Raw genomic sequence first — 25,808 nt, forward strand, 5'->3', positions numbered from 1 at the left:
TGCATGCAGTGCCTACCTATTGCAATTTGTATACTTATAGTAATTGTTAAGGTAAGGAAACCTAGAATACACACTGGATTATTCACAGTCACTGAAACAAATAAGCCCTGGCATTCTGACAAGGGAGAGGAGACCAAGTGTGTCCAGAACTTCACCAGATATTAACTCAGAAGAATTACAAAAACATTGTTCTATGCTTGTCTTAGGGCAAACCAAGCCAAGCACTTTGAGAAAGCAAGCAAAAAAGTGGGGGTGGGGTGGGGGAGAGAAGGAAATCAGACAAGTCCAAACCTGGGACCCTGGGCTGTCAGATGACTTCAGTTGGAAAAGGGAAAAAAAATGCAATTTGAAGTTACAACTAGACATTCTGTGTAAAACAAACAGTATGATTAAGTGGCTTTATCACTCAGAATGTGGGGGTGCGGAAGCATTGGGTTTGCTTACCAGTGGAGAGTTCTCAAAAAGATACTATTTCTAGACCCAACCCCAGAGGCTACGTGGCACTCCAGAAACACGGAGCAGCACCGTTACAACGCTTGTCTTGGAATAAGATCATTAAACATTTCTCAAAGGATGGAATACAGCCCAGCACACCCAACTGTGTGCTAGTTAGCAGAGCTCAATTTCTGGTAAAAAGAAATAGGATGATGAGCCTCACAAGTCTGGTGCAGAGCCCACTGGAAACCTTCAGCTAGATTTTTCTAGTCTAAATTGCAAAGCACAATTGCCTGTGTCAGGTAGGAATGACAGTAAGAGGTTCAGCAAAGATATACTCGGGAAGGCCCATTCCCCACTGACTTTTCTGAATCACGTTGCAAATTCCTTACTCTCAATTCCCTTTTCCCCCGGGGTGGGGATTTAAATCCTCTCATCCTATTGCTTCCCAGGTTCCCTCACTCACGTTTCTTTTGCTGTGCTGTTTTGCACCACTGTCAAATAAATCCCAGTATGGAGTGCAAAACTAATGAGAGATTCGAAAACAACTGCAAAATAAGTTGTTCATGCACAAGGCAAACTGGGGTTCAATGGCAGGGAAGGACTGGAAATAAAATAAGCTGACTGAAATGAGGAATAGGGAAAGTTTGCAGTAGGCTTAGTTTTAGGCTTCATATTCCTGCAGCTGGACTTCGCCTGTCCACTCCACACCTTAGGCCTTGGCTACACTGGCGCTGTACAGCGCTGCAACTTGCTGCGCTCAGGGGTGTGAAAAAAACACCCCCCCCCCGAGCGCAGAGAGTTCAGCACTGTAAAGCGCCAGTATAATCAGAGCCTGCAGCGCTGCACGCTCGCTCGCAGTGCTGCACGATATTCCCCTTGGAGAGGTGGAGTACATACAGCGCTGCGAGAGTTCTCTGGCAGCGCTGGGAAGTCCCAAGTGTAGCCAAGGCCTTAGATATACCTTCCTTCACATCAGAAGAAAGGCTAGAATAGTGGCTGTGGACCATGGAGGGCCACAGTGGAGCTTCAAATTCCAGTCATTGCATCAAAGGTGGCATGCTATTGGACACTGGAGGGGTCGTGGGGGAGGGTGGAGGGGAGAAAGTACAGGGAGGACAACAAGATTGTTAAGCGTATAGGAATCCTAGCACGTAGAGGAAATTGCTCCCCGCTGCCAGAGTATTTCCGGTTTATATAAACAGGCACTTAGTTCTCTGCAACAAATAACCAGCAGGTTTACTATCCCAGGTCTTCAAGTCTGGAAGTAGAGGTGAACTGCAGATCCTGAGGAGCCTCATTACACTTCATGCTGCAATGCTTTTGAAGCTGGTATTAGTTTTCAAATTCCAGGGGGTGACAGGCACTTTAATCTTCTAATCCAGAAGGCAGGGAGCTGCTCAAAGCCTGATAAGACTATACAGTCACCTGACTGGTGATGAAGTGTTGGCACAGCACAGCAGGTGCCCCTTCAAATTATTTGTAAAGTGGCCTTGAGTTATCACAGCACTTAGTGGAAGTTACTCTCCTGAAGCACTATCAAACAAAGCTGAAGCATTTCAGGGAACTGCTTGGTATTGCCAAAGCTTTTTAATGGCTTCCTAGACTCATGCATGAAGAATATGGAATAGCACTTGCAGTAAGGATGTAAGGTGCATTTTTTAAAAAAATGCTGATGAATTTAGGAGCAACAGAAGGAGACAGTGCACAACACTACGACTTTGTAACATGTGTTGACTGAGTCCAGAGATAAAAATGTGCTTTTATTTTTTGCTTTGAAGACATCTTATGTGGGTTTAAATTCTTATCTTGCTCAGCCATTAGTAGACTCATCTTATTCCAGATGGCAGCTGTGACCCCTCCATTAAAAGGGTGTTCCATACAGCTTTTTTATTATTAATTATTATTATTATTATCGGCTCTAAATAGCCAGATGAAGAGTAAGATACATTCTCAGTCCTGGAGGGGGAAGGAATTTGGGGGGTCTGCAGAACTGGAGCCCTATTTTACTAATTTATAAAAAGATTCTAATGACTTGCAACTAGGTTTAGTTGGCAATAGGGTAACAGGAAGCCTATGTGAAACTCTGAAGAGAAGGGTGAGTCTGTGGGTGGCACTTAGACTCCATGTTCTCTACTACATTATGGTTAATGTGCAACCCCAAAAAGATAAGGGAAAGTCAAATGGATAAATAAATGCTCCAATGTCCTTCTGCTTTCCCACATCACCTACCTACAGCAGGATGGTGGTAAGTAAAACCCTTCGGTCCAATAAATGTCAAATGCTGGGAGCCCAAGTATCCTTATGAGGGACCTATGTATTATGTAGGTCACAGAATTCTCAGTTGAGCCTTCTGTTTCTAAATTTAAATTTTAATAGTTTAAGATTTCAATTATTACAATCTGTCTGTATAACGGAACCTAAAAGACACTGGGAGAGCAAGGAGAACCAGCAGAACACTTTCTAAAGCTGTTCTTTATTCAGTGAGGAATTCAAGAGCACACGTATATGGAGTTAGATAGGTTACTGAGGTGGATTTTAAGCAAAGTTAGAAAAAAATCTAGCAGAATGACAGATCTTGACACAGTCTCAAAGCTTTGTTTATACAATCTGCATAATTGGCTTACAAATTATGATAAGGTTTTATGGTCACGCATCTACTATTGACACAGGCTTATGCCTTCAAAATGCTTGGCTTTCCGGGAGGACACGCGAGGTCGGGAGAGACTGTTAACAAGAAAACTTTAAGGTCACACAAACAGTTCAACACCTAGGAATCATGGCCACGATGGGTTGCAAAGTGTTTCTTGAGGTGGTGGGAGGGAAAAAAGTGACATGAAATCTCAGCTCTCATTTAGAATTTTTTCCCAGCCCTTCTAGTTGTGAAGTTAGCTAGATCATAAACAGCTGCAACAGTCAGGTATATGGACCGGCAGCATACTGCGCCAACTTGCAGGAAGCAAAACCAATCATCATGTATAATGTGAGTAGTGTTTTAAATAAATATGCTTGATTGCTTTCCAATATAGTCCAAAAGGAACAATCCTTTGGTTAGTTTTTGGCACCGATGTGCACCCACAGGAATAAAAGTGGGTGGTTTTAGGGAGTCATGGATGTGAAGATACATAACTCAATAGTTAACTGGAAGAATCATTAAAAAGATAGGAGCTCCCTTCCCTCTGGGGCCAAGCACATTGTCTCCTCTGCTATTTTCATCTACTAATAGTGTAGGGAGATCAGATCAAACCAGAATCTTTTCTATTGTATGGCAGAGCACATGTGTATTGGTCAGTTGTACAGCATCACAGACTGCACGTGTCACAGTGAGCGGGCGTCAGTCGCAACAGCTTTGTTCTTGACCGAACAAGTGATGCTCAGCAGGCATGACAGGCTGTTTAGAGACTGGGGGGGAGAGGGGGGTTAAGTGGGAAAATGAAACGGGGCTGATGTTATAGTGAGCCCAGTACATTCCTCACTAAACCAGGCATGACAAATACTCTGACCAAAAGCTCAAATAGCATAGTAACAGCAGAGCTGATGAGGTCATCAACTCTTCTGGTGATTAAGAATAACCTGTGCGTGGACAGACACCTAATCTGAACAGCCAAGACCTTTATCAAATGCACTGACCTTGTTTTCCAGTCTTCCTCTGACTTGGACCGGTTTTTGCGGACAGCCCTTTGTTTCTCTTCTAGCCTTTTTTTCTCTTCACTGGCTATATCTGAAAAGGAACAGAAGTTGGAAAAAAAAATCTTAGTTTCCTGATTACTTTTATTGAAGCCCCTGTTATACTGAAGACTCAACTTGTTTCCAGCACTAATTTTGTCAGATCATGCCAGTTTTAAAAGCCTCCTTTAAAGAGCAGACCCAGCAAAGCAGAGAGGCAAGATTACGAGAATCATTTCTGTTTTAGAAGTAAGGCCAACTAAAGAACAAGCTCTACCAGTCAGATTGATTAATCAAAGACAGGTCTCAGTGTACACCCAAACTGTGGGTTGAGCCAAGACCTAAGGAACCTGAGAATTTGTTGCAGTTCTTGAGAAGAGGGGCTTTAAGATTCCCTTCAGAAGAGAAAATGGTTACATTACTGGACTGGATTAAGACCTGGATTCAATCCCCACCTGTGCCACAAGTGTGTGACCTCTCAAGTTGCTTCATATTTGGGCATCAACTCCCCATGACAGAGACAATCTTCAAAATGATCAGAGTTTAAAATTGTTACCAAAGGCTGATTTACAGCCTCTCTAATTTCTCCAGCTCCACTGGCTTATCGCAGCACTCAGCATGTGGCAGTATGACTGCTGGGCAGAAAGAGATAGACCACCACTACACAGCTTGTAGATATTGATAGATCACTGAATGTTAGTGCATTCTGTACATTAAGAATGTAATACTAAATACTTTGGGTAAATAAGGATGCAACACAGTGTGAGTCACTTTCACTAGTCACAGAATAATCCAATTTACAGGGAAAGGTAGAGACTGATCAGACTGGTCAAAGGAAGCAACATGTCTACAGTATATTTTAAAAAGCCTCAAAAGATCTCATTACCGATCTTTGAGAACTCCTCAGTACCACAACATCATAATGCCCAGCTACTCTTTAATCCATTGATTTCGAAGTGCTTAAAGCAGGGGAAAAGGTGTTATCCCCATTTTACAGGTGCACAGATAGAGGCACAGAGGTGAAGTAACTTTCCCATGGTCACGGTCCAGGCCAGTGACACAGCTGGGAATATAACCCAAGTCTTTAGTCCCTGAGTTCCATCCTCCAGGCCACGCTACTTTCATACAAACAAAGTATGTACTTTTGTTACAAACCAGAGCATCGAGCACCAAACCCACTATACAAACGTCAGTAAACACTGCACTGACACCATGGTGACAGGCATCTTATACACTTCTAGATTAAGAGAGGCATGCAATTTGTACTATTTAAACAGACTTTTAGAGGAATTGCTTATTTCTTCCTAATGAAGTCTATTTTTTTCCTCACCCTTTTGCTGCGAATAATTCTAAAGTGAGCATGCACTTCTTTTGAGGGGGGAAACTTAACTTCAGTAGTTTCAATCACATTACTGAAATTGGTATTTTGGATTGGTTGATGTAATGAAAGAATATTTTTGAGTGGAATAAAGAAAGACTTTGTACAGCGGCAAGTTCTAATCATGGCAAACTTCACAACTTTGCTATTGCCCTTCATAAAAGGTCCAATTAAAAAGCTTGACAAGGCAGCACTCTGTGCCTTCTATCTGGCCTCAGCCTCTTCACTCTAATTTAACAATAAAAAAAATTAATGCTTAAAATGGAGGTATGGGTAACATGCCTGGCATAAAGCTTATACATTTAAACATTTTCACTCACCCCTACAAGGACATATTTCAAAGATATGTTCCACCACCACCACAAAAAAAAAAAAAAAAAAGCTTATCTGTAAAGATGGCTTGTTATTGCTTACGGTAGTATCTGTAACCTTTCAGTTGGAGTTCCCACGAGTCTTTCAACTTTGACAAGTTATTTTGTATTTTTATTTTTAAAAGTTACCTATTTCACCATTTTCCATCGCTCTTATATCTGGCCGTAACCGGCAGTCAGTTTTAGGAACAACACTCTCCATTTCTTTATCCAATTCATTCAAAGCCATAGCAAAGCTAGTGAAATTGTACATCTGAAAGAGAAACAAAAATTAAAGGCTCGCTTTATGAAAGTTTTGGCTGCTAAGAGTCTTCACATATAAAAAGAGAGCTTTTAAAAAATTGAAAAAGAGCACTGATATGTAGTAACGTATAATTGTAGCAACTTTCTAATTGCTGAACTATTATATAGTAGCAATGTTAAGATGCTAGCAAGGTGAAAGTGTGCCAGGTATACGTGGGTGAACCTTTATGCCAGCCGTTCTCAAACTTTTGTACTGGTGACCCCTTTCACATAGCAAGCCCCTGAGTGTGACCCCCCCCCTTATAAATTAAAATAACTTTTTTATATATTTAACACCATTATAAATGCTAGGGGCAAAGTGGGGTTTGGGCTGGAGGCGGACAGCTCATGACTCCCGTGTAATAACCTTGCGACCCCTGGAGGGGTCCCGACCCCCAGTTTGAGAATTCCTGCTTTATGCTCATGTCTAATTAGAATGAGATCTGACTAGCCAAATAGGTTGTTTCTCCCTCCCTCTCTTTGTCCTTATTCAGCCTCCCGGGGCTTTCCTTACCACCTCTAGTAAAGCAACCTACCCTTCTCTCTATATGCACCTACATGACCACCCTGCCCGATTTTCTTTTGGTGCTTCCAGATCTCTCTAGCCACACATCTACTCATCTGTGCTGCTCAGCTGTCTATCCAGCTCAGTAGATCTTCATACACCCACTAATATTATGTAGCCTTCCTCTGACTTATAGGTTCTTGTACTCCATGGTTTGTCTTACATAGCTTTTGCAGACTCTGCTCCTCTATGGACACCTCTGATGAGTTGTCTCATGCACTGGCTGTCCTGCACTAAACCCGCCTCCCAAATGGATGGAAGTACTTAAGTGGCAGAGTGGGATAGTGAATTCTCCAGGCCACCGCTAAGTAGAGCAATTGCCTAACTCATCGTAATCACAGGTTTCAGAGTAGCAGCCGTGTTAGTCTGTATCCACAAAAAGAAGAACAGGAGTACTTGTGGCACCTTAGAGACTAACAAATTTATTAGAGCATAAGCTTTCGTGGACTACAGCCCACTTCTTCGGATGCATCCGAAGAAGTGGGCTGTAGTCCACGAAAGCTTATGCTCTAATAAATTTGTTAGTCTCTAAGGTGCCACAAGTACTCCTGTTCTTCTTTCATCGTAATCAGTGATTCTGTAGAGAAGTTAAGCTAAGCTAGAAACAAGCCAAGCGTGCAAGCTGGTCTGTCCATCTTACAATACAAGGCCTACATATTCAGTTCCACATTACATAGCTCATTACAGTTGGTGTTGGGGAAGTTCAAGATCATTGCAGCAAAAATTGATTTTACTGTAAAAAAAGTTATTTTAACCACTGCATCACGAGCAAGGGAAGTCAGTGATTAAGATGTTAAACTGTAAAATGTACAGTGAACAACAAATTGTCAAAGCACCAAACATTTAACCAGAGCCCTGGCTAACCTGTACTGAATTTGGAGGTCTTGGAGCTATCCTCCAGAGTAGGATACTTCCAGGAATAACATGCACACTTTCAGAATCTGGCAAAGGCATCTCATCGGGTTCTTCAGAATTGCCCACCTATAAGAAGCACAAATACACGAAAATGTATCTGAGTCACAGGCTGTTTGTTTAAACAACCTTAAACACAAACCATAGAACAGTCCTACACAGAAGCTACAGTGAAATGAGACTAAGACATGAACCCATAAAAATGCATGAAACATACCATCACAGAACACACATTCACTGCCCCAGTACTTATTTTGCCCCCCCCTTGGCTTAAGCAATGATTTTAACACCCACTGGCTTTTCTAGATGCATGTCAAGATTAGAAGAGTCATCAACTCCTCAGAAAAATTAAAAACAAAAACCATTCTATTTAGACAGTTCTGCCAATAGTTTTTTTTTACATTTATTCATTCATTCAGCATGCAGCTACTGAGAAATAGGTGCTTTCAAATCCACATTTTGAAGTTACTATTTGTTTCTCACCACCAGAGAGAACACTAATGTTAGGGGTTCCCCTTCCCCATTTAAAATATAAATCAATTTTGGTTTTATTTATGCTGAAAGTGCAGACCATCTTTTCTTTTTTCTCCCACATTAAGGAAACATGCATCCTATAGTCTGTGCATGTGTAACTGCTGCATTATTGACGTTCAGCAAGTGGGGTCTTAGATTCCATTGACATTATGAGGTCAACTGTGAAAACAAGAAACATATTAAACAAATGCTCTTCTGAGAAGAGGCTACCCAATCTAGAAGGCTGATTGTGAAGTCAAGGTTGATGCACACTGGCTAGGATGACAGTACTGTACCATGGTTAATATCTTTCTGGAAATACTGCTTAAGTTTCCATCCAAACTAGCTAGAGTAGTAGAGGATAATGGTAGGGCAGACTGTTCTCCAATTGGTTAAAAGGTGCTTTGGTCCAGCAGCATAAAACTGAAACACATATTAACCAATGCCCTTAAATTATGCTATAAACCTGAAGTCCCAAGTGGTTGGCACGGTTTGGTAACAGCTCAGCCACAACAGGGCAAACAGCTTGGTCAGTCCCTATACTGCTAGACTAAACTGTAACTTGTTATGCTGTGGTACTGGATGACAATTTTTGTCCCAGCGTGTTAGTTTACAGGTTAGTTCTAGATACAATTTGGTTCTACCCCAGCATGGGAAAAGCTTTAGAGATCTTTGGAGATTGTTTAGTAGAAATCCAAGCAGACAGATGAGCACAATGAACACAGTTTCCAGTTATGCATAAGCATAGTCTAAGTCCTCTTGTGAATGAACTTGGTTCTATTATAGTTAGGCCAGGCAAATTGGACAAGGCCAATTGCTGTATCTGCATTTCAGCACACAGAGAAACTTAGGCTAGAGTATGATTTTGAACCCTTCTGACATGACTTGGGCCCATCCACGCTACCAAGACAAACTATTAGAACTTGGTTTAGTAATGAGATTATTTTGGTCTGGTGCTTTCAATATTTAAGATGGCTGCAAAGTAGCCCAGAATATCATGCATAGTAGATTTAATCCCTTGGCTGCTATCAATCTGCCAGTGCAGCTCTCACTTGGATATTCCTAGGCTGTGCTAGCAAACTGATTTCCAAAGAGTTGTTAGTATCCCCCTACAGAATAGAATGATAAAGAAATTGAGGTAAAATGCTACCAGATCAAAAGAAAGAAGCCCCGCATCAATAACAAACTAATCCATAAACAAAGCACCAGATCTTTTATAAATTATACTGTTCCATGGAAGCTTGCAAATAGTTGGTTGTGTGTTTCAGATTGTGTTTCAATATGTACACAAACATCACTGAAGTTACAATGAAGAGTGACTACAAATTAGAAGCACATTTTAGCCATTCTCAGCAGTTCCCAGGACATCATCTCAATTGATGCATAGCACTGAATAACACACTGTTTTTCAACCAGAAGGATGCATATTGCTGGGGGTATGCAGAAGTCTTTCTGGGGGTACTCAACTCATCTAGATCCGTGCTTCTCAACCTGGGGATTGAGAGATGGGTTTAGGTGGGCTTGCCCAGAATCCCATGCCACAGGGGGCCCCGCAAAGCTAAATTACATACTACAGCCATAGGTGGCAGGGCTTGCATTTCAGCCACACCACTCAGGGCTCCAGCTTCAGACAAGGCTCACAACTGAAAAACAGGTTCAAGTATCAAACTGGAGTATAAATACTGTACTTACATTTCAATCAATGTATTTTATAATTATATGATAAAAATGAGAAAGTCGGCAATTTGTCTGTAATAGTGTGCTGTGACACTTCTGTATTTTTATGTTTGATTTTGTAAGTAAATAGTTTTTAAGTGAGGTGAAACTCTGGGTATGTAAGACAAATCAGACGCCTGAAAGGGGTACAGTAGTCTGGAAAGGTTGAAAACCACTGAAATAACATACCCGTCACTACTCTGTATATTAATGACATCATCTTTCTCGATTGTTAAATACCACTCTAGCTTCACTCTGTAGGATTCTAGGACCCCTAAATTCAGTAGTGTCCAGACTTCACTTATCTTATCTGAGGACTGCACCCAACATGCACAAGAAAGCTGACTGCAACTGCCCTCCTCTTTAATGCAGAGGTGCAGTCTGCAGCATGGAATGCTCTCACTTGATCAGAGAAATCTCTTGAGTTTTCAGGATCACAACTGGTCACCCTGGTTTAATGGTGTTACAGCCTTAATATAATGAAGGAGCAGTATTCATTTCATTCCATCTGTTTGTATGTTAATAGGATATCCATCTCTGCATGCATAGAGACAGGTCTAATGTCTCAACATCTTTTTGATGAAAAAGGATAGCAAGTTTTTCCACAAAAATATTTTATCCCTATACAATCAAAGGCTTTATGGGAAGGTCCAGGATAATCTGCCGATGAGACATTGGCCCCCAGCAGCACATCCAAGTAGGTCCCCTAAAGAAAAGGGAAGTGAACCTACATGATGGCAGTACTAAGAGCAGAAGTAGCAGGAAGCCATGAGAATTTGGAAACACTGGGTAGGTGAGGCTTCCCATAGGCTATATATTTTCATGGTACCGAAGCAAATCACTTGAGCATGAAGTGGTGAGACATCTTAGTGTAACCCTTACATCACTTGGAAGCTCAGAGTGTGCTTAAAGCAACCTCAATTCCTTGAAGCACTAACACTGCGTCACCACCATTAGAAGGTGAAAAGTGGGCTGCAGTGGAGTTTTTGAAAAAAGAAAAAAAAAAAAAAAAAAAAAAAAAAAAAGAGCAACTGAAATTCTTTGCAGGCCTTAAGAACCAAGGGGCTAGATCCATGGTCAGACCTAGGCATTGCAACACCTACCTTTTAGGCAGCTTGCCACTTGGAGGAACCCTCAGCCAGGCACCCAGGCTCTCTATGCAATGCATGGGGAGAATGAGATGCCTAAGCATGGGATTCACAGAAATCAGCAAGCTGCCTAAGCTAGCTAGTAAGAAATGCTGAGGAGAGGGGAGAGGCCTAAACTGAAAGGTAGCCAGACACCCACCTTTTTACCCAAGGGAGGCACCTATCTCTAGTCAGGATTCACAGCCATCATAGAAATGTAGGCCTGGAAGGGATCTCAAGAAGTCTTCAAGTCCAATTCCCTGCCCTGAGGCAGGACCAAGTAAACCTAGACCATCCTGGACAGGTGTTTGTCCAGCCTGTTCCTAAAAACCTCCAGTGATGGGAGGTTCCACAATCTCCCTTGGAAGCCTATTCCAGAGTTTAACTACCCTTAGTGTTAGAAAGTTTTTCCTAATATCTAACCTAAATATCCCTTGCTGCAGATTAAGCCCATTACTTCTTGCCCTATTTTCAGTGGACATGGAGGGGGAAACAAAACAAAACAAAAAATCCGATAGCCCTTAACATAGCTGAAGACCCCCCCCCCCCCCATCGTCTTTTCTTAAGACTGAACATGTGCGCCCCCCCCCCCCCCCTTTTTTTTTTTTTAAAGGGTGATAGGTCAGGTTTTCTGAGCCTTTTAACATTTTTGTTACTTTCCTTTAGATGCCCTTCAATTTGTCCACATCATTCCTGAAGTCTAGTGCCTGGAACTGGACACAGCACGCTAGCTGAGGCCTCCCCACTGCTGAGTAGAGCGGGAGAGTTACTGCCCATATCTTTCGTGGGTAAGAACCTCACTTCTTCAGATGCAAGTAATGGAAATCTCTGGAGATTTCCATTACTTGCATCTGAAGAAGTGAGGTTCTTACCCACAAAAGCTTATGCTCCCAATACTTCTGTTAGTCTTAAAGGTGACACAGGACCCTCTGTTGCTTTTTACAGATTCAGACTAACACGGCTACCCCTCTGATACTTGCCCATATCTTGCGTAAAACACTCCTGTTAATACACGCTAGAATTATATTAGCCTTTTTTGCAACTGCATGACATTGGTGACTCATTCAATTTGTGATCCACTACCGCCCACCAATCCTTTTCAGCAATACGACCATCTAGCTAGTTATTCCCCATTTTGTATTTGTGCATTTGAGTTTTCCTTCCTAAATGAAGTACTTTGCACTTGTCTTATTGAATTTCATCCTGTTGGTCTCAGACCAGTTCTCCAGTTTGTCAAGGTTATTTTGAATTTTAATCCTGTCCTCCAATGTGTTGGCAAACCATCCCAGCTTGGTTTCATCTGCAAGTTTTATAAGCACACTCTCCATTCCATTATCCAAGTCATTAATGAATATATTGACTAGTACCAAGCCCACTTCTGGAGTTAGGAGACTAAGCAAGGTTAGTCCTCTTGCAAAAAAAAAAAAAAAAAAAAAAAAAAAAAAAAAAAAAAAACCCACAAACAGCAGAGATCCCCCCCCTCCATTTTAGCTAGTAGCCCAATGGTTAGGGAACTCACTTATGATATGGGAGACCTGTTTTCAAATCTCTACTCTCCCTGATTTGGGGAAGGACTGCAACTCAGATCTCTTTTTTTCCAGGAGTGTGCCCTATATGGTCACTCTCTCTGGCCCAACAAATATTCAATTTATAGAAAATGGAACAGCTTCAACAGGAGAGAGACGGAATCCCACATCAGAATATCCCATAAACTGGTGATTTAGGCACTCACTTGGTGTGTGAAAGACTATAAACTATCGAATATAACAAGGTTCACCATGAATCTGCTCATTCTTGACTATCTTGTGTGGTTTAGGAGTGCCCCGAGCACACCTACTGGATTGGGCCCTGCAGGTGAGATAATGGGGGAAAGCCGTTTGACAACCCTGCCAGGTCTTAGACATGAGATAGGGCATGAACTGCTTGGCAGCATCAGGACTTTGTTGACTTTATGAATGCCACTGGCAGAAACACAGGTGTTTAGGGGACTCTATTAGTGGAAACTTCAGCACCTAGGGAATTTAGGCACCTACAGAGATAGGCAGTGACTGAGTGGGGGGTTCTCAGTGGCACCTTCCAGGCTGCTGTTTGTGCATTTTTTTGTTTTTTTTTAATTTTTATTTAAACAAAGAGAAAGACCTTGCTCTCTCAGAGTCCTGGCAGCTCTAAGACACTGTCCGAAAAAACAGTTTCACTAGATTCTTTGTTTAGTTTCATTTGCCAATTTTCAAAGCAGTTCTAGTTATAATTAACATTCTTCAGCAGATTTTGCATTTTAAGTTCTTATGCCAACTCCCAAGATCAGACAGACTGGACACCTGATCTGGATGTCAAAGAGCCTCTTCCAGTCAGAGAAGTGGAGGGAAAAAGACACTCAAAATTTAGCTATAGAGAACGAATAAAATTCTGAGTAGCAGATTCAGTGAAATGGAGTATAAAATTCTCTTAAGAATTAAATGGTGAAAAGGCAAAGTGGGCATGTATATTTTACTAACTAAAAGTCCATGAGAAGCCAAAAGTAACCTGAAGTTTGAGCTTTGTACACAAAAGTATTTCATTCAAAGTAATCTTCAGTATTGCAAAGGAAAACAAACAAGCAGATGGATGATAACAAGTGTGCAGGGTATATTTTTCTTTTCTCCTCCTCCTCCCAAAGGCTTAGAGATGCAGCCTCAAAGAGAGGGTGGTAAATCCCCCGAGCTTTAGAGCTCTCCTGTACAGCAATAATGTAAATCTACACAGGCATACTTGCCTTTAGAAAGGTTAGAATCTAACAGGGCAAAGGAGTAAAGCAAGCATGGTGATCTTCAATGGCATGGAGGGGTTCTCAGATTTTTAGTAAAAAACGTTTTCTCTAGTCATTTAAGATGAATGATGGCAAGTATGTATAATTACTATAAGAACCTTCACTGTCATTGGTTTAAAAGAGCGGTTTTCTATTGAAAGAATTGTTAAGGAGTAACATAATGGGTTACAGAAACGCAAAGAGTAAGATTTCCTGTGACAGTGCAGACTGTAAAAATCCTTGCAAAACCTTCAGAATATGACATTCCTCCAAGTTATGAAATCCTTCTAAACAGACCCTTATCTATCCTGCTTACAGGTCTGGAAAGCATCAGGTTGGAGTTTATATACTAGATCAGATCCATGGTCCCTCTAGTCCACTATCCCACCTGGTGACTCCAGAGGAAGGTGAAAGAACCTAATAGTAGGCAGATGTGGGGAAATCTGCTCTCACTAAAGTTTCATGCTAATCCTTAATAATTAGATATTGGCTTAAACCTTAAAGCACAAGGATTTTAACCCTTCCAAAACTGTATGGATAATAGCCAGATTATAATTAATCCATATAATACATGTCTAAACCCTTTTTGAATCTTACTAAGTTCCTACTAAGAAAAAGTCTAAGGAAAAAGTATAAAACAGTAACAAGCCTAAAGGCACCTTAGACTGCTAAGTGTTCTATTGTGCCTTTAGCACACCACCTCTTCACATGTCTAATACCTGTTTACTGTTTTTCTTCTCTTCTGTATTTTTCTTGTCATTTTTTTTGTAAGCTTCGAATGTAGCTGGGTCAACACTGTACAAGCACTCAGTCCATTTCCCATAGAGTGCACAAACTTTCTTTTTGCTGTCAGAAAAAGGACTAATTTTAGGAAGAGCTTAAACAAGTTATGAAGTTAGTTTTAGTGTTTTCAGATTTTATTATAAAAAGGATTCTAAGAACAGATTTAACACCGAATCCCCATCTTACTATACATTACAGTTACTAACAAGTTACCCTCACACATACATACATAAAGGTCCTTGGCAAAGTATATTATAACAGTATTTAATTCCAATAGTTCCCACATATATCTGTATTAAATATTTAAGTAGTATTTTATTGAACAGTAGATCTAACTCAGACAGGACTTTTACCTTTTGTCTTGAATGTAGCCTTCAACTTTGTGTAACTCCTTTCCAAAAAGCCCACATGGTTTGAAGTTTAATACACATTTCTCACCAGTTCTAAGGAAGAAATATTTAGCTCAAATTACTTTGCAATAATTTGTTTTAAAACATAGTAGATTAACAAGTCATATTCCAGCTTACTTGTGATTAGTTATTTCTACATTTCCATACTGCTCAATCCAAAGTTTACCCACAATAATATTATGCACACAGCAAGTAGGATTTGTCCATGTGTAGGCTTCATCGTGTCTGGAAAAAAAAGAAGGACAACAACTCCTGGCATAATCACACCTTTTAACAATATACCTGAATGACTCTACAGCAAGTATCTGGCTCTGGAACTTTATTTGTTACTGGCAGCAAATCAAGGAAACAAGATGCACCAGCCATGCATGGTGTGGCAAAAATAGAAGACACTTCCTGATTTTGTTAACTGCTTAGCATGGCAGCTTCAGTGCATCTACTACTGGCATTAAATCACTGGGACTACTTACAGTAGTCAAGTTAAGCACACGTAAGTATTTGCAGGATTAAGGCCTTAATTATCTGAAACCTATACAACTCAGGGGTGCCAGTGAACTGTACAATTCTGTTTGCAGTGGTGTTCAAGCCATTTTGGTCGCAGAATGAGAGCGACAAGATAAATGAGGTAATATCTTATTGGACCAATTTCCAATGGAAGGGACAAGCTTTTCAGCTTTACAGAGCATTTCCTCAGGTCTGGAGAAGGCAACTGGAGTGTCCAAGGTAAATATAAGGCAGGACACATTGTTAAGCATAAGTGGTCACACATGCTATATGAGACCACTAAAAATGAAGTGGGCAATAAGGGTTAACAGGCAGTAGAGTGTGTTATAAATTATTGTAAGGAGCCATAAAAGCAGGAAATATGCAAACTGTATAAAAAAAGACTGTCTGCTTCATCTATATGAAATAGTGGCTATATTAAAAGTCATCTTGCAGCACTGGAGACCATTATATAAGCCTTTATTCTGCACAGCCTCAAAACGAAAGTTTAATACAGCAATCTGACCAACTTACTCAAGGAGTTCCAGAGTTATAGTCCCTTTAGGTTCTGCTTCCACACTCTTGCCCCAGAACTTGAGTTTAGGATAGATTGAGCCATGAAACACAAAATCGTTATTCAAGCCTTCAGCATAGAAAGCACTGATTGGTGGGTGATGACTAACTTGTTCTGAAAGGAGTCTAAACCCAAGATCATCTCTAAAAATAAAAAAAAATAAAAGTTTTCAGGATCACTGTTCTCCGCAGTTCTCTGAAATGCAAATTTTGTGAGTTTCACTGATTCACTACAGTACCAGTTGTAAGAATTTCCTTCAATTTTATGTTTCAGAATGCGTAAAGTTATAGCAATTATGTATGGATCTAGTATTTAAGCCAGCAATTAGTTTAAAAACACTCACTGCAATATAGATCTCGCTCTGTGATGCTGCAAGACTCCAGAGGGCCCTGGTACAAGAATAAGTTAGGGGTCTCTTCCTGATTCTGAAATCCACCCCGTCCTGCTCTCACACAGCCCCAATTCAGCTCTCCAACTCCTTGCTAACTCTCTCATAGCTCCAATCCTGCCCTCCCATCCCACAGCTTCTGCTTAGTTTTAAATTAAGTTTCAGGAAGAGAGGGAGAAAGGAACTTCAAATTGAATTCCTAAACTAGTTATGCAAACAAGATAAAGTTACAGGAATAAAAGATGTTTCTACTATGACCCCTAATCCCAAAAAGTCCAAAAGTCAAGGAAAAATGTTGGCAATGGGGAATGTTTATTCCCACCCTGACTACATGGTCTGGAAATTTTAAGGATCTGAATTAGAGGAAGAAAGCTTCTGAAGAATGAAGAGAGGTGGTTTTAAATGGAAAAATATATTAGCATATTATCCTCCCATGACCATTAGAGCAGCAGGTCAAGGAGCCTTTAGACCAGGGGTTGGCAACCTTTCAGAAGTGGTGTGCCGAGTCTTCATTTATTCACTCTAATTTAAGGTTTCACGTGCCAGTAATACATTTTAATGTTTTTAGAAGGTTTCTTTCTATAAGTCTGATATATAACTAAACTATTGTTGTATGTAAAGTAAATAAGGTTTTTAAAATGTTTAAGAAGCTTCATTTAAAATTAAATTAAAATGCAGCGGCCCCCAGACCAGTGGTTAGAACCCCAGTAGTGAGAGTGCCACTGAAAATCAGCGCACATGCCACGTTTGGTACACGTGCCATAGGTTGCCTACCCCTGCTTTAGGCACTTTCTGTTCCTTGCACTGTACTAGGTGCTGGTACCTGGTGCTTCCCCAGGGAGCAGGGATTCAATACACACAAGAATGGTTCTGCTGGGATGCAAGTCACAAGAAAAGGGTTCTCGCACCTCTAACACTGCAGCTCAGACCCCCACCCCCATTCTTCCAGTGCTGGCAGCTTTGTCTCCATTGCCCCCCACAGCCACAGTACCAGCCCTATTTTGTGCTGCATTGCCTAGGTTCACCCCACCACATTCCTCTTCCCTACCACTGGATGTTCTGCTCCCACACCGCTGCGAGTCCCTACTGCCACTCTGACTGCTCCCTCACCTTAAACCCTGAACCCCACCCCACTCCTCCTGGCTTCCTGTTCCCATCACCAGCATCTCCCTCATCCATTCCCTTGGGCTCCTCCTCACCTGCACCCTGCACTCTATGTCCCGGCCCTGCATTAGTGCCTGCAGGGGCAGCTCAGTGCGGGTAGCTGTGCACCCTTGCAGCACAGTGCATACACCCCACATGACTCAGCCTCCAGGCAAGTGCAATCAGGCTCCTGAACAAGCTTGGGACAGGGGTATCAGCAGCCAGTCACTCCGCAGTGCGGGGTGGGCAGCAGAACAGCACCGTGGGCAGTGTCACCTACCTCAACACTGCCACCAGCAGCAGCATCTGATAGTGGTTGGGCCCTCTATTTCCAGGGCTCTGATGAGACTGCACCACTTGTACCATTGTAGCTATGACATGGTCTCTCTCTCTCAGACACCAGACAAGTTCAACAGAAATACTAACAGACTTAACTATTTTAAAATGACAAATTTTTGACTACACATTGCAGCATCCACATATGTGTATCTGACTGATGAGACCCCAACGTAACAAGTAGGCAAGAGTGGCCCAAAACAGAAGGGGCTTAGTTTATTTTTTAGTTCTTAATGAAAAAGATCTGTTTGTATATATTATCTAAGTTTGTGTAATAGTTTAAAGGACATTTGCACAACAGTAATTGCTTTTCAGGCAATGTGTGTTTACACGGTAAGTCTTTGTTTAGTATAGATCTGAAACCTAGGTTTATACACTAAAAAAACTGATTTTTTCTGATCACTTAGATTATATTAAGGCTGCTTTCAAGTAAAAGACACTTTCACAACTTTTCAACCCAGAGCAATTTTTACAGGCAAGTTAGACTCCCATAAAGGGGAAGTAACAACAGAAATGCTAACAACTTGCAGTGTGAGCACTTGTAACAGTTGCTCCTAAAATGCAGCCAATTTTCAAACACACAAAGCAATTCACAAGCCATACAATGTGTTTACATAAACCCGCAAATTCCATAAAATACACTTTGGTCTTAAATGCAGTTTCTATTTGTTACCTGACTAATTCGTACGTCTCTCCAAGAAGTGGGTTGAATGGTTTTCCGGTACGTTCCCACTGTGAGGCAACAGCAGACACAGCAAATGCAGCTACACACTGTTCAACAGAATATTAACATACATCATTCACCTTGTTGGATTTCCCTTTGATACTTCTACTTTAAATATAAAATTCTTCTACTGCACTTCATCTTTCTCTGTTACTTTACTTTAGTTCTGTCTTTGGCATAAAAATTGCCTCCCAGGTGGGCCTGGCAAGTTTTGCAAAAAGCTAAGAAATATTAAAGCTTTTAAAAATTGAATACACATTGAGTTAACTGAACAGAACTAGTAAAGCAGTTCCATGTGTAGCAGATTACAGCATCTCTCCTCTCCAACAGACTGTTTAACAGGCAGCGGATTCATCACAAATTTCAGTAACTTCTTCACGCAATGCATACTCAGCCTTCAGAACTCATTGCCAGTGGATGTTGTGAAGGCAAAAAGTACAACAGGGTTAAAAAGAGAAATAGCCAAGATGGTCAGGGATGAAACCCCAGGCTCTGGATGTCCTTAAACCTCTGACTGCAGAGGCTGGGACTGGATGACAGGGGATGGATCACTCAGAATTGCCATTCTGTTCATTCCTTCCGAAGCATGCGGCACTGGCCACTGTTAGAGACAGGATGTGGGCTAGATAGATCATTGATCTGACCCAATATGGCCATTCTTATGTCCTTAGCTGAAAGAAAGTTGTACCACAGTCCAAACTGTTCAAACAGACCTCCACAAGCATTTTAAGACATGACTACAGAGTAAAGTACCTGCATCCTCTCAACTGTGCCAGAAAGTGAACTGGCCTGGTGGATGAGGTATGTATGTTCCATATATTCTGTAAGTCGCTGTAGGAAGCTCAGTGGCTCGTTGAAAATAACCGGCATAGTGATCTTGGACAGCTCCTGACACAGGATATAAAGTTGTATTAAAACTGAAGAGATTAAACACAATGAACTAAGTAACAAGAATTTAATTGGCTTATTAGAGAAATAAGTGAGGTTAGCCTACTGGCAGTGCAACATTCCTGGACCTGGCCAGCAAATTCGAAAGAAAGACCCACATCTCTCAAGCCAAGCCTCTCCCTTGCATTGGTGAAAAGATGGCTAAAAAGAGAAGTGTATCTAAATCCCTAATGGGGAAGAGGACTAGGAAGATGGTGGGCACAGAGAGAGGAGATTCTCAGGACTTCTCTTTTGAAAGGCTTTGTACACCAAGATTCAGAAACACTATTTTTAGAACAGGTACTGGCCATCTGATTAGTCAAACAGGAAACCTTGGGTGAGAGGGAGGGCAGGCGGGCACGAGAAGCGATAGGAGTAAGCTTCTGAAATGAACCGTACTTGATCAAATATTGTCACAAGAATCCAGGTCAAAAAGGCTAATAAGTATGGCGTGTATTATGAATAAGTTATGTAAAGTCTTGAAAGAAATCTATAAAATCTGACCAACCTAATGAATCTGGAATATTTAATCTCCAGTTCAGACAATTTATTTTACATAATTGGTTACATCCATTGGGCAGACTGGTATGATTAGATAAAACTCAACTATAGGGTTAAAAAATTAAGGGATTTATTTAACTTTGCTTTAATGCAACAGCACTGTAGAACAATCTAAGACTCATTCTTAGGACAGTTCTGAGAGCATGCAGTCAAGCTTCAGCAAGAAAAAAGGTGTTTACTTTCACTAATGGATCAGTATAATGGTTGTGCTAGATAATCTTTATGTTAGCTGTCAACAGATTAACCTATGTAAATTAACATCTGAAGGTTTTTTGTTTGTAAATCAAGACAGTTACAATAGCAACCTAAGGGTATGTTTTCACTAGCAACGCTAAAGCGCTCTGCGTAGTGGTGGCACCAGCACTGGGAGAGAGCTCTCCCAGCACTGGTGGACTGTCTACACTGCCACTTTACAGTGCTGAAACTTGCAGCGCTCAGAGGTGTGTTTTTTCACACCTTTGAGTGAGAAAGTTGCAGCGCTGTAAAGTGGCAGTGTAGACAAGGCCTACGAAATGACTAACCTTCAACTCCCAAAAAAGAGAGAGGGGGAAAAAACAAAACAAAAAAAACAAAAACATGTTTTGAGGCAGCCAGCATGAAAATGAATAAAACCTAAAAATGTAGTTTAAATTTGGGCCCAAATGAATAAGGAATATCTTCCAAGTTCTAACGATTGATTTCTAAACTAGTCAAGCTTTTAAATTTTTGAAATTAAATCATTAATTTATAAACATACAATAAAATTTTGCTCAGTTGCTACAATAGTAAACTTAACATCCAAGTTAAAACCCCTCTCTCTCAAAGTTTGTTTACTACTAAGTAGTATCTAGAATACCATGTTTCACAAGTAAAAGTATGGAGAAAAGAAACTGGCAAAGAGTATTTAAGTCTAATAAAAATGGAAAGAATAGAGTAAAAAAAGTCAGACGACCTATACTTTGACAGATTTAAATATAAACCTTTAGTGTTGTAACATTTTAGTACATGGTCATTTATTCCCCAAATGCAGTTTTTCCTGCCCTTCAATTTCCTCTCAGCCTCATGCACCACTTGTGAAATTGCCCAACACTACACCTATTTCCAATATGGTGTTCCTACTCTTTGGGAAACACAGAATTGGGAGAAATCTGCCTATCCATGACCAGGACAAACAGATATCTCAAGGATCTTTGTCAGCAATTTGACAGAGCAGAGCTGAAGCCTAAGAAAGCACTGGCTTCATTTTAACTGGTTCCTTCTTCCAGATTACACTGAGGCCTTTTCAGGTGTCTTTCTGTGCACAGCACAGAGGAGCTCATTGCAGAGCAAGCTAGACCTGCTGCCAACAGCCCTTTTTGTAGCTTTCAGGTTACACTTATCTGATAAGAATCATAATGCTTCTTAAGTTGAAAAGCTTCTGTGAAAGTCCATGTGCTCTGGAGTTCAAAACAACTTTCCTGAGCAATCTTATCTCCTGTATGGACTTTCAGTAGGTTTCTTGCATATTGTGTCTGTTTTCTGATTGCAGTGAGAGGGGAACAAGTTTTTGAAGTTAATGTAATACCGATACACAGGAAACTTACTCCCAGAAAGTGCTTTCACCTTGTGGCTATGCAGATTCTCTTAGAAAGGCAACAGTGTAACTTTCAGTTTGGCACATGGCACTTTAGAGAGTGAAACCTAATCATTGTGGCCAAGATGAACCTGCCTACATGGTGGGGTTACATAATGGAAAGAAAAGAAGCCTTCCCAATTAACCATTAACTGGGAGCAGACTTAAGATTCATAGATAAGGCCAGAAGGGACCACTGCGATCATCTAGTCTGACTTCTTGTATAACAGAGGCCAAAGAACTTTTCTGAATGTATATTAAATATTTGTGACTTTGGGCTTGTCTTCACTATGGGGGTAAATTGACCTCAGTTACGCTACTCCAGGTAAGTGAATAACATAGCTGGAGTCGATGTAGCTTAGGTCGACTTACCCCGGTGTCTTCACTGTGCTACGTTGATGGGAGACACTCTCCCGTCGACTTACCTTACTCTTCTCTGGGAGCCGGAGTCGACCAGAGAGCACTCTGCCATCGATTTAGTGGGTCTTCATTAGACCCGCTAAATTGACACCCACTGCATTGACTGCAGCAGTGTCGATCTCCCCGGTAGTGAAGACAAGCCCTTCGTTCTAGTCTAAATTTATCAAACTTCAATTTCCAACCACTGGATTGTGTTATACCTTGATCTACTAGAATGACTGTGGCTGATCTGTCACTGAGCTTCCCAGATTTGATTAAACAGACCTAGTCACTAACCCATCTGAAGTACTGTGGTGAATCTGGAAAGTTTTCTACTACAAGTATAAAATGAGACTGGGGAGAGCTCTGGATGCTACAGGATCCTTGGAGGACTAATAAGAGAAAATGCCTTTGCTCTGTTGAATAAATTGGCTCTTGGAGTCACCCTTGGTCTTTTTGGTTGTGAGCACAGTATAATCAACAAGTTAAAAACAAACAAACAGACTTCTCAGTTCACATTTTGGTCCTCTTTAGAGATAGCCACAACCATAACTTATCACAACTTATATATTTTACTTACCATTCCAATACATTTTCTTAAGATACTCCAAATACTGAAGTCATTCCTGGAAAACATTGGAGATGGCAAGCTTGTTCTAGGGGGGAAAAAGCAAACCACATTTATTTTATTAATCTCCTATCAAAATAATCTCAGTTGTTAACAAGGCTGCAGAATGTATTAAAACTGTTCTAGTTTTAAGGTGCTCAGAACTGACTTATTGATAAGACAGGCCTACACAAGTTAAAAGTGTTCTTTATGTTACAATAGGTAACTTTTGGGAGCTTTCATGAAAAAATTGTTAGGTGACTTTCAATTAGTCCCCCTAGAGCAGTGGTTCTCAAACTAGGGACGCCGCTTGTTCAGGGAAAGCCCCTGGCGGGCCGAGCCAGTTTGTTTACCTGCCGTGTCCACAGGTTTGGCTGATCGCGGCTCCCACTTTCCCTGAACAAGCGGCAGCCCTAGTTTGAAAACCACTACCCTAGAGGACATATGCAACATGATGCAAATACCCCAGTTTTTAGTCAAAGAAAATTGTTTTTCTCTAAAGAAAGCAATAGTTCAAACAAATCTATCAAATGCTGGTGTTAAAGGAGTGGAAAATTCTGTACATCAGTTTCCAGAACAGTGTTTAAATATGATGCTGTCACCATGCTGGTAAAATCTGCCTCTACTTTGAAAATGTATATTCATGAAAGATGCTGACGATAATCCAGTTACATGTGAACAGGTTTCAGTTTTGTAGTGTTATTAGCAAAAAGGCTATTTAAAAAGTTATATTTAGCTAATAAATGACATTTATTACCTGGACTGGAAAACAGTCACAGAAAGACAACAGAAAAGTAATGGAACAGATGAACGTACAACTTTTCTTAGGTAGACAGGGCTAACATACATGCTTAAGCAAGATTTATCCATAGTTTTAGACCAAATGGCTCTAGCATGGTTTGGTGCCTGGTGGGTCATGTGGCCTTAACCTAGATCTTCACAGGGGCGAAAGCTTAGTTCTTTAAGCTGCTAAGACCACATTCACAATGGACAGCTAAACTACAACACTGAACATTAAGCACAGTTTTACATCCTATGTCCTGTGTAAAGGGGGCTTTAGTCCAGATAATCTGAATCAGAAACCTGGTACCATGAAACAATTACCCATATCAGGAAGATAAATCAGAAATCTTATCCAAGGCACTCTCAAACCACATAGTGCTAACACCACCATAACATTTCACTCTACAGTCTCTCTTAAGTCTCAAATTTATGTTATTAACTTTGGCCAAATATTTAAGCACGTGCCATGCTCCTGAACAAAAAGGTTCTCTCTTTCCCCCAAATTAAGGGTTTTCAGAAATTTTTAGTGCAGCAATTTTTTAGTGTTAATTTCTATGAAACTTCATTTGTTGGGTCACTTACCTCTCTTTTGCATGCATCTTTCATTGGTACTTCCATAACAGAAAAGCCATACAAGGGCTGATACTTTAAATTTTCAAAATGTGAAATACTGTTCTCAAAACCAGTAGCTATACATGCATGAAAACATACTGAACAAAGTCTGGCTTAAAAGCAAAGAAATGCCCAGTCTTCTACAAATATATTGGCTCCTACAGTATATAGCAGGGATCGGCAACCTTTGGCACGCGGCCCGCCAGGGTAAGCCCCCTGGCGGGCCAGGCCAGTTTGTTTACCTGCCGCGTCCTCAGGTTTGGCCGATCGCAATTCCCACTGGCTGTGGTTCGCTGCTCCAGGCCAATGGGGGCTGCAGGAAGCCGCGGCCAGCACATTCCTTGGCCTGTGCCACTTCCTGTGGCCCCCATTGACCTGGAGCGGCGAACCGCGGCCAGTGGGAGCCACAATCGGCCGAACCTGTGGACGCGGCAGGTAAATAAACGGGCCCAGCCCACCAGCGGCCTTTGGCATGTGGCCTGGCAGGCCGCGTGCCAAAGGCTGCTGATCCCTGGTATAAAGGAATCTGTGGAAAACAAATTAAATTTTGTACTAATTTGCTACAACTATCCAAAAACATTTATTCACCTTTTGAAGTGTGGGAGTTCAGTGAAAGAGGAAATTGGTGTTAAAGAATAGAAAGCTCCTTTTGGATCAAACATGAAAGGAATCACATATCCTTATATTTTAATAGATCTGCTATTCTAAACTTCAGTAATCTGAAATGAAGTGAACTGGTTGGCCTGAAGACTACTAAGTGTAAACATTTCCTTTGTTGATGCTTGTGTGTGTGTGTCCAGAAGAGGACAGTGTCCACCAAGTAATTAAATTTGATCTATTTGTAGTATTTAATTTAAGAATAGACTGGAACAGAGGCAATCTGTGAAGCGTACATAGTATTTAGCAATGAGCACTTCTGCACAGAAAGCTATGAATTTATTTTTCTAGCTTGCCAATTTATATACGAGGGCAGGTTTAAGAGGAATATTTGGGTACTTTTATTGAAAAACAATCATTGGCTGCTAGCAACGTGTAATCAGCAAGGGATTGTTTTTCAATAAAAGTACCCAAATATTCCTTTCTTAAACCCACCCTCATATATAAATCACCAAGCCGTGGGGGGGGGGGAGGGGGGGAATCATTCTTGTGTGTGAAAGTAATCTTTCATAGATTAAGCCCATTTCCTTCATTGCTTATAATTACATAAGCTAAATTTGAAAGTGATGTCTGCTCTTTTCTCCATAATGTGCTCACATTTATTTTGTTGCTAGAATACCAATTTTGAATGGATCAAAATGTTTTCAGGGGGTAAAAATTACAGACCTATAGATATGGAAAAATAAAGATAGTCAAATATTAGGCCTACCCATATTGACAGTGTCCCACTAAAAACAAGAAGTGTTGTAAACTAGAAGATTACCTTCAGTATCTGTAAGCAGATTTCCTTTCAGAAGTCATTTATAGAAGGGAAACAGATCAAGAAAGTTTCAGAAAGTTTCCTTTAGTTTTGCATAATGAAAATATTTGTTCTAATGTAAAGGCTAACTAGCAGCAATGAAAGTGGCATGATTTTTAAGGGTCGCACCTCACAAAAATCACTTCTGTCTGAAAAGCATTATTAATAGGTAACACAAGATTAATATTGTAGTTACAGTAAATTTATTTTTTCAGCTTGTTTACTTTATGCATTTGACACTGTTAGTTTGTCTATGGGGAGACAGTGGTGTGTGTGAGTGT

The 25,808-nt window shown here is 40.8% G+C and overlaps 1 protein-coding gene across 11 annotated transcripts in view; it reads right to left on the reverse strand.

Annotated features, from left to right (window-relative positions):
- The window catches only part of OSBPL1A (oxysterol binding protein like 1A), a 143,167-nt gene that overhangs the window by 3,835 nt on the left and 113,524 nt on the right, over window positions 1-25,808 (reverse strand). For 7 of the 11 annotated variants that reach the window (XM_005282780.5, XM_065585356.1, XM_065585350.1 and 4 more), the window contains 10 exons: window positions 22,650-22,725; window positions 19,345-19,479; window positions 18,541-18,638; window positions 15,961-16,143; window positions 15,061-15,168; window positions 14,887-14,976; window positions 14,470-14,596; window positions 7,562-7,678; window positions 5,980-6,103; window positions 4,066-4,156 (listed from right to left, as the gene is read on the reverse strand). In XM_005282780.5, coding sequence (XP_005282837.1) covers window positions 4,066-4,156; window positions 5,980-6,103; window positions 7,562-7,678; window positions 14,470-14,596; window positions 14,887-14,976; window positions 15,061-15,168; window positions 15,961-16,143; window positions 18,541-18,638; window positions 19,345-19,479; window positions 22,650-22,725 — 1,149 coding nt within the window. Of the gene's footprint in view, window positions 1-291; window positions 316-4,061; window positions 4,157-5,979; window positions 6,104-7,561; window positions 7,679-14,469; window positions 14,597-14,886; window positions 14,977-15,060; window positions 15,169-15,960; window positions 16,144-18,540; window positions 18,639-19,344; window positions 19,480-22,649; window positions 22,726-25,808 lie in introns of all 11 variants that reach the window. The other 4 variants (XM_065585354.1, XM_065585353.1, XM_065585349.1 and 1 more) reach the window with 3 other exon arrangements.

Source organism: Chrysemys picta, chromosome 2 (assembly GCF_011386835.1).
Source record: "Chrysemys picta bellii isolate R12L10 chromosome 2, ASM1138683v2, whole genome shotgun sequence".
Taxonomy (NCBI): Eukaryota; Metazoa; Chordata; order Testudines; family Emydidae; genus Chrysemys; species Chrysemys picta.